The sequence below is a fragment of the Capsicum annuum genome, chromosome 6 (genome assembly GCF_002878395.1).
Source record: "Capsicum annuum cultivar UCD-10X-F1 chromosome 6, UCD10Xv1.1, whole genome shotgun sequence".
NCBI lineage: Eukaryota > Viridiplantae > Streptophyta > Magnoliopsida > Solanales > Solanaceae > Capsicum > Capsicum annuum.
In genome coordinates, this window is record NC_061116.1 from 220,085,638 (window position 1) to 220,098,133 (window position 12,496).

Here is a 12,496-nt window from a genome sequence, read left to right on the forward strand (position 1 = left end):
TTACAAGAAGTACCATTTACCATACCATGATTGTAGACAACATTCAAGCGTAACGAGAATCGGATCCAGATATGACTATACATACCTTAAGCAGAACGGTGCATTTGTTTATGGTAAATCACGATTATTATGTGCAATGCATAGCGAAGACAATACACCGCAATCATACTCTGTTTAAGAATTTGTTTTCCGAAACAATATGATAAATAAAATAATAACCAACACAGAATTTCGGTAGATAATAAGCATTGATTCATTTGCAGTAATCATATTAAGCCAATTACATATCAAACTTCCAAAACTACCAGCCTTTACATTGACCCAAAAGATCCCCAAATTCATAAAACCTAAGAGCTAGTAAACTTGGTAACTGCCTTGGTTCCTTCAGAAACAGCGTGCTTAGCCAATTCACCAGGCAACACAAGCCTCACAGCAGTCTGGATTTCCCTTGAAGTGATAGTAGGCTTCTTGTTGATCCTAGCCAATCTAGATGATTCCTGAGCAAGCTTCTCAAATATATCATTAATGAAACTGTTCATTATACCCATTGATTTGCTGGAAATGCCGATATCTGGATGCACCTGCTTCAGCACCTTGAAGATGTAGATCTTGTAGGTTTCAATGCTCTTCTTTGCCTTCTTCTTCTTCTTGTCAGCGCCGCTGGCATCCTTCGGGAGCTTCTTCCCGGCCTTGGGCTTCTTCTCAGCAGGAACTCCCTCGGCCTTCTTCTCCTCTACTGGCTTCTTCTCAGCTGGCTTTTTCCCTGCTGCTGCCTTTGGTGCCATTGTTGAGAGATTCTACAGAAAGATGAAAAGATATTTAGATGAAGAGAATGCGAGAGTGATGAGAACTGGAATTGGGGGGGAGGGAGAATTATATAGGGTTTTGATTCTGTTGTTTGATTGGTTAATTTCGGCTAACGCAGATCGTGAATATGAACCGTTGATGAAGTAGAGAATGGACGGTCAATATTGTCTATTGCAAATAGCTACTGTCCACGTGGTCATCTTTGATTCGATACTTTTGGCTTTCGCGGATCGCCGATTTTAAGGTGATTGTGTTCTCTTTGGCTGGTAATATTTGGCTGTTAATTTAGGTGTTTGCTCTTGCAGTAAATCCAGTAAAATATTAATGTTCAAATAACTTATCTTTGAATTCTTTAATTAATTATCATTATTTAAACCAAAAATTGTTAAGATGTCTTGATATATTACATCTAAATTTTTAATTTTTTATACCAAAAATTCTTTGATTTCATGTGCTCAAAATAATAAATTGGAAAACAAAAAAACAGAAAATTTAATTAAAATATTTGAGTCCATGTTATTAAGAAATTTAATCACCTTATTGTACCAGTATGTTGGATTACTTTCCTTTAGGATAAAACGGATATATCTATTGTTGAAGTATCGATACCTCAAACCCACAACTTTGTCAAATTTGAAGACAGAATAAATCAAACAAAGACACGATATTTGTCAAAAAATGCAGCTCAATGCACTAAAGTTTTCATTATGTGTGGAGTCTGGGGAAGATCTATTATACACAGTATCACCTTAAGCTAGATATTTGTGACTAAAAAATATGCTAAAAATTAATTGTTAAATATGAAGCTAGTCCTCTTATTTATATCCAACAAAGGGTAGTGTGGATAGGTGCTATATGACTTATCGAAAAAGTCACAACTTATCCAATATGAACACTGACGTATCTAGGTTCGAAATTGTGGTGCTCCGGCTCCGGTTCAATCCGATATGGAACAGATATGCTTATATAAGAAATGTATTAAATTCAGTATAAGATGGAAAAAACACTTTTGAAATCAAGAAAATAGTAGAATATTTTAATTTTAAGGCGGAACCTTAATGCATTTGTGTCGATATATATATTTGAACCTCATGAGTATCCATGACCCCCAAATCTTCAGTCCGCCACTGGATGTGAAAATGTGCCATTCAAATGGCTTCTTTTCTTCTCACGTCCTTTCCAAAAATACATATTCATTTCTCATGAATAACTCTTTAAGCCCAACAAACGATATCGTTAGAAATTTTATTTTATTGTTTCAAAATGTCTATATGAATTCATTATTCATGTCAACGAGTCAAGAACTTGAAAGTGAATCATTCGGCGATGGAATGTTAATAAAACAAAAAGCCTTTAACTGAAAGTAGACGACAAATTTTAAATGGTAATGTAGGGAAGGTCTATCGCATTGAATCATATCTTTTTTCACCATATCACTTATAATGAGAGTTACATGAAACATACCTTGAAGATGGTATCTCATTGAATAGTTTTTTTGAGAGCATTATTTTCCTCAAAGAAAAATCATTTCATTGATGGATTGTAAATCATTTACATGGTTAATATAATTTCAAGAAACATATATGAAATTGAAAATTTTCTTTTTCTATAATTCTGTCTCAGTAATGCTTGTGGCTCTTATGTTTGGATTAAGTTGTTCTACATAGGAGCAAGATGACCTTCTTTAGACAATTTATTTTGCATCCACCTTTGAAGCATTTCAAGTGCAGCCTTGGGCTGATCCATTGGAACCATGTGGCCTGCATCATGGACCTTGAGGAAAGTTAAAGGCCCATGGCTCTTTTGAACTCCTTTTTCTACACCATCTACTGCAAATGAAACTGATGAGGCTTTTCCAAAGGCATTTTGCCCTGACCATTTCATTGCATGTACCCATCTTGAATTTCCTGTCCATAGAAAACAAACATAGAATTTAATTGTAAATTGAGAGCTCTAAATTGACAACTATAATGAACCTGAGAATGTTCCTGGTCAAAATTGTAGTGTTAGTTTTGTTGGGTCACGGGTTGTTTTCGTGCATTATCTTTCAAACCTCCAATTTATTGGACCATAATCATAAAACTAATTTGTGAGACCAGAGAATACCTCAATTATGCCTTTATATGTTGTAATGTGACTATTATATAGTAACAATATTTATATATTTGTGTGGATATGATTATGATGTACTGTGAGTTGTTGGCGTGACTATACTTACATAGTTACCATGATAATTTACATACTTGAGCTCCTACTCACACTTTCTAGGACCGGCTTTAGCATTTTTCAGCGTATTTTATTTTCTGTGGTACATGAATTTCTTTAAGTTACTCTTTCGTTACAAAAGTTCATTTTATAATTTCAGTATCGTAATTTGTAAATTTAAAGTTCGATGATCATACTTAAAATTAACCAGTCGTATCATAGATATAGAATGTAGCTCTTACCAAGCCAATTGCAGATAAGGTCATATTCCCCTGCATATACTAGTAGCTTGATACCATCTTCAAGAAGTGAAGGAATGCCCACTTCAAGATTCTTCATCCAGTCCAATTGCATTGCCTGGTAAACTTCAGAACTGCATGATACAAATTCAATATTCCCAACACCAAGGGCTTGTCTAACTTTTTGATCATTCAGGAAAGTTTCCATTTTGGAGAAATCATAGCACAGATCACCCTCACATGTCTTCCGCACATCATAGTACTGCACCTCGGAGAAATTACAAATTCAATAATATGAGTTCAACTTATGTACACGAACAATATAAGAATTTTTACGCTACTAGATCACCTAAAAGATTAGTAACAGGACTATAAGCCAGATAGCCTGCTAGCTACGTACAAGAAGTTAAAATTTACTGATAGTATCAAAACGAGATTGCTCTTACATTTTTGTCACCAGCAATGTTCATTATCTTGTTGAAGATGCTTGTACAAACAAGATATGCAGCCATACAATCAACTCCTCCACTTTTTCCTAATTATTATTTGCACATAGAACAACCAATGTCAACTCTATCTACTATGCTGTATGAAGAAGACTTTGAAGATCTAAACAAACAAAAAATGAAAAAGGAATTACCACAAAGCTGAATTGCCTGTTGACATTTTGGATATGTCTTCTCTATGACATTGTAATCAGATTTTTTGATCAATTTCATATCCAGAGCATAGTCAGTGTAGGCTTTGTACTGAATTTCTGGATCAGTCAGCCCATTACCAATGGCAAATCCCTAAAAAAAAATGTACTTACGCTTAAGTTAGCATGATAACTATCTGGTTAAAAGCAAAAGGTGTGGTATAATGAGACGACAACAATAACAACATATCTAGTATCTTTCCGCAAGTGGGGCGACGGTATACTGAGACAATTAGTTGAAAAATACCTTGAGATTTACGTAGATTCCTTCTTTGTTTTTGTTTCCTTGGTGAACCCGAGAAGCAAATGCAGGAATGTAATGACCAGCATATGATTCTCCAGTAATATAGAAATCATTTTTTGCATACTGAGGATGTGCCTTGAAGAAGACCTATATATACATGTCATCAAAAGAATGACCATTTTGAATTTTGAAAATTCATCGAACCATTTCAACGTTAATGTTATAAGTTAATTATAAATTCAAAAATTTAAACAAAAAGGGAGGAGGACAAACCTGCAAGAAATCATAGAGGTCGTTGCTTACGCCCCTTTCATCGTGACGAATGTCATCTTCACTTGAGCTATAACTAAATCCAGTTCCAGTTGGTTGATCAACGTATATCAGATTTGAGCCCTGTTAAAAATTGCAATTTTAATTTCATTTGTAACTATATACATATATTTTAACTTATTGTAACAGTTTACCTATTTTATTTTTGCACGTTACGAGTCTCACTTTAAACAAAGAGAAGCTAGTCACTAATGTCAATCAGGTTGAACTACCTTTTGAATTTCTATAATTCTAGAAGTCACAACTAATAAACAGCAAGTTTTTTTTTTTTTTCTAAAAAAAAAACAAAGAAATGGTAGTAGGTGAAAAGGTACTTTGCATGATGGAGAAAGGTTGAAAAAACAAGCAAAAACATGGAGGGAATTCTTTTACACCATCTTCAAAAGATCTAACTAACTAACTTTTTGAAATTTAATTGGGTGACACCTAAAAATACAAATAAAAGAAGACAAAAACAAGGAAAAAACAAGAACCTTGTCCCAGCCAAAATCATTCCAGACAAGAGACATGTTGTCTGCAATTTTGAAAGGTCCATTTTCATAAAACACAGCCAATTCACTGCTACATCCTGGCCCTCCTGTTAGCCATATAACTACTGGATCATTCTTCCTGCTCCTCGATTCAAAGAAAAAATAAAACATCCTGCAAAAAAACATTATTTTAAAAAAAAAAAAAAACACATAATTCAGAATTAATCATGATTCTTTTTTCTTTTAACAAATCAAAATGAACATCTAATCCAATTCAAACAGAGGCATTTGCATGTGTTTGTATCTTGCTAGTTTGTTGTAATCCAGTTCAAACAGATAATTAGCATTAATAGACAACACCCATGATTCTTCTTCTTTTTTTTTCTTTTTGATCAAAATGAACATTAAATCTAATTCAAAACAGATAATTTAGCATTAATAAACAACAATCCAGGTTCTTTTTTTGATCAAAATGAACATTTAATCTAATTTTAACAGATAATTTAGCATAAATTATATAACTAAAAAAATAAGAAAGAGTCGTCCACCCAACTGATTAAAGTAAAAATAGCCTCCGCGCATATATGTGTATGATCACGTATAAGCCCGGCTATTCGTGTAAAGATCCCTATTAACAACAACATGATTCTTTTTTTTTATTTTTTTATCAGAATGAACACTTAATCCAATTCGAACAGATAATTTATCATCAATAAACAACACACACCATGATTCATATTCGAACATTTAATCTAATCCAAACCTTGCATCTTTAGTATGTGGAAGACGATAATAACCAGCATGATGACCCAAATCTTGAACAGTAGCTCCAGAATCACCAATATAAGACAAATTCAGTTTCTTCTCAAATAAACTCTGATCAGTAACCGCTCCATAATCCCCTATCGCCTTGTTAATTTCATGTTTGGGGAATAAATTAAGCTGTCTGATTAGCTTCTCCGCCATTGTAATCGGAAATTTAGGAGAAGAAGATAAGAAAACAACATCGCCATCGTTAGACTTTACAGATGATGAGAAAGATAGAGAAACGGAGTGAAAAAGCAAAGCAAGGAAAAGAAGAGAGAAATAAAATGAAGACATTATTAGAGTTTTATTTTTGTGTGTGTGAAGAAATGGAATTGTATAGAGTGTGAGATTTATAAGGAGGAAGAGGAGTAGTTGGTATGTATGTATGTGTAAGAAAGAAAGAGAGAGAGAGAGAAAAGTGGGGGGAAAAAGGAAAAAGAGAGTTAACGGGCGGTTTGTTTGTTTAACTGTGGTGCTAATGTGGACAAACTGGTCAAGTACATACATATTCGTCGCAGGGAAAAAGGTGGATAACGCAACGATTCTTCTTGTCTTTTTTTTTTTTATATTTATTTAAGCTTTTTTTTTTTAGGAAAATAAAAATTGGGGTGGGGAAAGTGGAAAATGAGGGATGAGATTATGGCCCCATTTGGTCATGAAAATTACATTTTTTCCGGAGTTAGAGTTGGAGTTGAAGATAAATTGGAGTTAGAGTTGTGCTTGACCATGAATATAAATTAAAGTTGTGTTTTAAAATTTTGTGAGAGAAGTATGAGTGAAAATAAGTAAAACTTGTTTTTACTTTTCCAGATAATTTTTTGGAATTGGAATTGAAAAATTCATGACCAAACACTGGGTGTTTTCACTTTTTTCACTAAAGTGAAATAATTTTTCGAAAAAAAAGAAAAAAATTCTATGGCCAAACTGCTACTATAAGTTATGGAATCAAACGCTCCCCGAAAAATTTGACCGACTGAGTTAGAGATGGATCCAAAATTTAAAGTTTATAGGTTTCTTGAACAAAATAAAAAGTATAAATAACATAAATACCAACCCTTTTGAAAGTAATTACAAGAATCCATATGCACAACCAAGAAGACCTACAAAGCTTTAGTAATCTCCTTTTTTTTTACCACTAGACTAATAACAGACTTCATTTAGGGGCTCCCAACTTATGATTCTTATTTATTTGCTAGATTTTTCAATATAAAAATAAAAACCGCACGAAAGTTACTATGTTCCCGAGAACCCCCATTGTATACACTAAATCCGCCCCTGGACTGAGTTAATATGATTTTCCTTTTAAGTAGTGACATCAATTTTGTTAAAAGAAAAAAATTAAGATCAATTGTACTTAAATTAAAAATAACGGTGGATATATATAATATAGTGAGTGATGAATAATACTTAATAGCAAAGGTTAAATGAATAGAAAAAAGGGTAAATTGTTTATTAATTTTTCTAATTAGATATTTAGTTTTAGGCTAGCGAACAAGTATACTTGGATATAGAAATATTTAATATCATTAACTATACGAGTATTTGACGAGTTATTCTAATTTCTTCATTAAGTGAGTAATTAATGAATATATGCCTTCTTGGATTAGTTATGATAAAAGGAAAAATACTCCATAAAATGAAAATATATGAAATATGAGGTTAATTATTTAAATACCAATAAAGTTTTGTTTATAGTTTATTGTGAAAATGAATACAAACCATTAACTTATTACAATTGGTTGCATTTCACTAAAATGACAAAACTAACGAGTCCGGAGCCAAAAGAATTTTTTGTTTATCAAAAATTTCGAAAAGGACACTTACTTTCGAAAAAATCAAAACGGACAAAATGCTACGGACCCTACGACTTACAAGTCGCCCGGGGCCCAACGACTTGCAAGTGTTCACTGTTCACTGTTCACCTCCTCCCCCCTTTTTTTTTGTTCCCATCCTTAACATCATCATTTTTACTCCTTTCTTTTCTCTTTCATTTTGATCGAGAACAATAATACTCACCCAATATATAATAATCCATTTTTTCATCATTATAATTTAAATATTTAATATATTCAATTAATTAACTATAACTATATATTGGAAGTAATTTTTATTTATTTATTTAATTGTCTATCATGTTCAAAACTAATTTGTTACCATAAATCACAATAATTAATAACTTAAAATATTTAAAAGACATATAGAAATTTATTGACTCTTACAAAAAAAAACCCTCTACTCTCACTTAATTACATATCATGCCTCAATATATAATAATTCTATTGTTTCAGCATATTGATTTAAATATTTAATATATTCTATTAGTTTATATTAATTAACTATAACTACATATTAGAAGTAATTTTTTTATAATTTAATTGGCTATCATGTTCAAAACTAATTTGTTATCACAAATCACAATAATTAATAACTTAAAATATTTAAAAGACATAAAAATTTTATTGACTCTTATTATTTTAGTAATGCCACATAAATTGAGATAAAAGAAAAAGTACTGCAAATCATAATAATTAACAATTTAAAATACTTAAGAGATATATAAAATTTTAGTTGACTCTCAAAATTGTATCGAAGCCACATAAATTGGGACACAAGGAGTAAATATATTATTTGATAATTACGTAAAAATTATTATAAATCACAATAATTAACAAGCTAAAATACTTTTTAAAAAATATATAAAAGTTCTATTCAACTCTCAAAATTTTATCGGTGCAGCATAAATTATGACAAAATAAAAAATTATCTTAATTAATTGCAACTAAATATTTAAAGTAAATCAATTTTATTATTTTAATTGACCTTTATATAAAAAAATAATTATTTTATTTATTTATTTATTTTAGTAAGTTTAAATTTTAAAATTATTTTTTTCTTATATAGAAATACTAATATTTAAACTTAACTTTAAATTTTTAAAGTACAAAATTAATAAATTTAATTTAATAAAATAAATTTCTAATGAATATTTGCTTAGAATTTGTGTTGGGTCAATATATATCAAGTTAAAAAGAAAAATATATAGTAAAATTTTACTATTGTGAAAGATAAATATAATGCACTGTCCAATAATATTTAATAATATCATATTTTGCATATGTAAATATAGCATCACGTAGTTAATTAATATATTATTCCGGTGAATTATCGATGATTACTATTGGATATGATAAAAATTATATTAATTTTTATAGTAATAACATAATCAATCGCTCTTAATTACTTATTATGAGTCATCTAGGTATTAAGAAAATAAATAATATTTAATGAAAAAATAAAATAGACATAAAATGTGAAATTAACTCTTAATGTTTTAAATTAAATTTTCGTCTTTTGAACGATGATTTTTACTATATCACTCCTTATTATAAGTCATTATTTATTATAAAAATAAGAATAACAAAATGATATATCAACATAAAATATTTGATTGACTATCAAAATTATATTAGTGAGAAGAAGATATAAAACAACATATATTATTTGAAAATAAAATAAAAAGTACTGTAAATAATAGAAGAAAGCATTATAAATCACAATAATTAAAAAACTTAAATTATTTTTAAAATATATTTGACTATCAATGCCACAAAAATTTGGATAAGAAAAGTAACGTATATTAATATAAAAATTACATTAAAAAAATATAATAAATTACAATAATTAACAACTTAAATTATTTAAATACATTCTGTGCTTGAGAGTGGAATTGTGAAGTGATGAAAATGAAGAATTATTTGTGTTTATGTTTTTCGTTCGTTGGAGAAAAAAGAAAGATAATGCAATGTTCTCTATTCTTTTCTGTTGCTCCCACCAAGAAAAGGAAAAATGGAGTATATGTGAATGATCTATGTAGTGTGTAATCTTTGAGTGGGTGAGTATTATTGTTCTCGGTCAAAATGAAAGAGAAAAGAAATGAGTAAAAATGATGATGTTAAGGATAGGAACAAAAAAAAAAAGAGGAGAAGGTGAACATAAACACTTGCAAGTCGCTGAGTCCCGGGCGACTTGTAAGTCGCTGGGCCTCGGACGACTTGTAAGTCGCAGGGCCCACAGTGTTTTGTCCGTTTTGGTTTTTTTTGAAAGTAAGTGTCTCTTTTGAAATTTTTGATAACAAAAAAACCCCTTTGACTCCGGACTCCAAAACTAACTCATTTAATAGTTAGAATTATATTTTATTGTATTTAAAGAATAAATATCTATTAGAATTATAGTAATATATCACCATTCCCCAAGAAATTGGTAATTCATGTACTATTATTTATTAATATCTACGCATTACAATACAAATTAGTTATCCTTACACGTATCAACCTAATTTGTTTATTCCTTACAATTCATATTCAATCTTAATCACGCATTTGCTTTAATGATTAGATGAAACTTTTACGTTATCATTATTCATAAAAAAAGGCTTAAAGTTTAGGTCAGTATTCCATTGCTAATGAAGAGTATTTATTAGCCTAAAATTTAATCATGTGAATTGATTAAAGGCCTCTTTGATTTAATCACGGTCCGTGAATCCATAGACTTCTTTTAAAAAATAAAATAAAATAACAAGAGTCCATCTTTTCATTTTTATTTAGGGGAATAGACAGAAATGACGCTTCAAATTAAATTATTTTCTTGAAAACGGCCATGGAATTTAAATTATACTTTCTAGTCATTTTAAATTTACCGACTGGTTCTATACCGTTTTTACACAACTTTTATATAGGTTTTATACAAATCTTATACATAAATATTCTATATGGAAATTATACAGTTTTGATACATAATTTATATAATAACTGTACATTTGCCCTTCAAATTAAACTATTTCTCTGAAAATGACCATGGAATTTAAATTCCACTTTGTAGCCATTTTAATTTACTGACTGGTTCTATACCGTTTTTACACAACTTTTATACAGGTTTTACACAAATCTTATACATAAATATTCTATAAGGAAATTATACAGTTTTGATACATAATTTATATAATAACTATACTTTTTTTTAGACGTTTTATACAACAATTATATAATTTGTATACACTTTCTATATATTGTACATATACATATTTGATAGAATTATACAATTTCTATACATATATCTTATATAGATTCATATTCTATTTAATAATTATATTATTTTTATATAATTTAATTATTTTTTCTAAACAATTAAAAAAAGCAGAATATTTGATCAATTTAAAAATTTATAGTAAAAAAAAATTAAAATATTTTTAAAAGACCCGAATTGCCTGAGTTGAATATTGTATCAGTATTTTATATAGACTGTATCAGTATCGTATATGGACTGTATATGGACTACGTGGATCAAAATGACCCAAATTGGAAAAGATTAGGAAATGGCCATAAAATGGTATTTGTTTAGCCGACTGGACATTATTTGTCCAAATGCCAAACTTGGGCTATTATTTTTTAAAAAGGTCATAGAGTGTTCTTTTCCCTTTTATTTATCTATAATGGACATTACTCTCTTCGGGGTGTGCAAAAAGCAAACCGATCGATAAGTCGAACCGATAAAAATATTATTTGTTTATTATTATTGCGTTTTTGGGTTAATAATTTTTTAATGACTTCATAAAAAAAAATTACTGGATTATTGGTTTGATTTTTTTTATTGGGTTATTGGGTAAACCGATAACCCAATAAGAATATATATATATATATATGACTTATTATATATTTATCTTAATTTCTCCAAATTAACAAACCTATTATTTCAATTATACAAACTCTTAATTTCTCTAACAACATTTAGTCCAAACTTGAAGATTCTTGTAAATTAAAACACATCATGTAGGATTTTTGGTTGCAACTAAGATCGATTTCTTTTCATGTTAGTTACTATTATTTTTATTTTATGAGTATTTTCTTATCGGTTAAACCGAAAATCGAACCGTTAAGGACTAAAAACCGATAAATCAAAAATCAATAAAAAAAATATCTTATTGATTTGGTTATTGGTTTAGCATATTTAAAAATCGAAAATCAATAAGTCGAACCGATAATATATAAAACCAAATTGATCAATGCACACCCCTAACTCTCTTTAAGAAATATACTCTTCGTGTCAAAATACTTATTGCGTTTTTATTTACATGTTCCTTAAAAAGCATTAATTTAGGAATGATATTGGACTGTTTTACTTTTATTATATGTTACTAGTATAGAATCTCTTCATTAAATATTTAGTCTATTTATGCCTAACAACTTGTTGGAAAACTTAAAACAAGAATTCATCTACGATCACAAGTAAATCATTAGACAGTGATTTAATCATTTATAAGAATAATTGGAATACTAATCTTGTTCCATAACAATAACTTGACTAAAGTGTTCACTGATTTTGATACCCAATTGTTGGATCTTTCAAGTCTTAACACACTGAGGTTTTGTGTAGTGTTTCTCAAAGATGGAATTGAGAGAGAATATCGTATATTAGACTCACGGACCACAACTATATATACTTTGACAACTCATCTAATGATAAAATCCATAAAATAGGTATCTTTTCGGTATGTTTCCATCATACATATAAAAAAGGTTAATGTATTTCACTTATTCAAAAATAAATCACATGCTTATAGATATTTACATTTTAGACTCAAGAAATTTAATACTTTATTAGATTATAAAATTGACTTCTTTAATGACAGTATATATATATA

The 12,496-nt window shown here is 29.4% G+C and overlaps 2 protein-coding genes across 2 annotated transcripts; both read right to left on the reverse strand.

The window, feature by feature from the left end:
• Window positions 1-229: 229 nt before the first annotated feature.
• On the reverse strand, window positions 230-862 carry LOC107875609 (histone H2B-like). The gene has a single exon (XM_047414069.1). It carries the CDS (start codon window positions 783-785, stop codon window positions 348-350), a length of 438 nt encoding a protein of 145 aa, XP_047270025.1. The 5' UTR covers window positions 786-862; the 3' UTR covers window positions 230-347.
• A 1,320-nt stretch (window positions 863-2,182) lies between these two features.
• Window positions 2,183-6,268, reverse strand: LOC107875611 (serine carboxypeptidase-like). Its single transcript, XM_016722389.2, has 8 exons — window positions 5,756-6,268; window positions 4,996-5,164; window positions 4,466-4,585; window positions 4,196-4,339; window positions 3,892-4,042; window positions 3,698-3,786; window positions 3,255-3,513; window positions 2,183-2,714 (listed from the first exon to the last, which is right to left on the reverse strand). The coding sequence occupies exons 1-8, from the start codon at window positions 6,091-6,093 to the stop codon at window positions 2,467-2,469; spliced, it is 1,518 nt and encodes a 505-aa protein (XP_016577875.2). The 5' UTR covers window positions 6,094-6,268; the 3' UTR covers window positions 2,183-2,466.
• Between the last annotated feature and the right edge of the window lie 6,228 nt (window positions 6,269-12,496).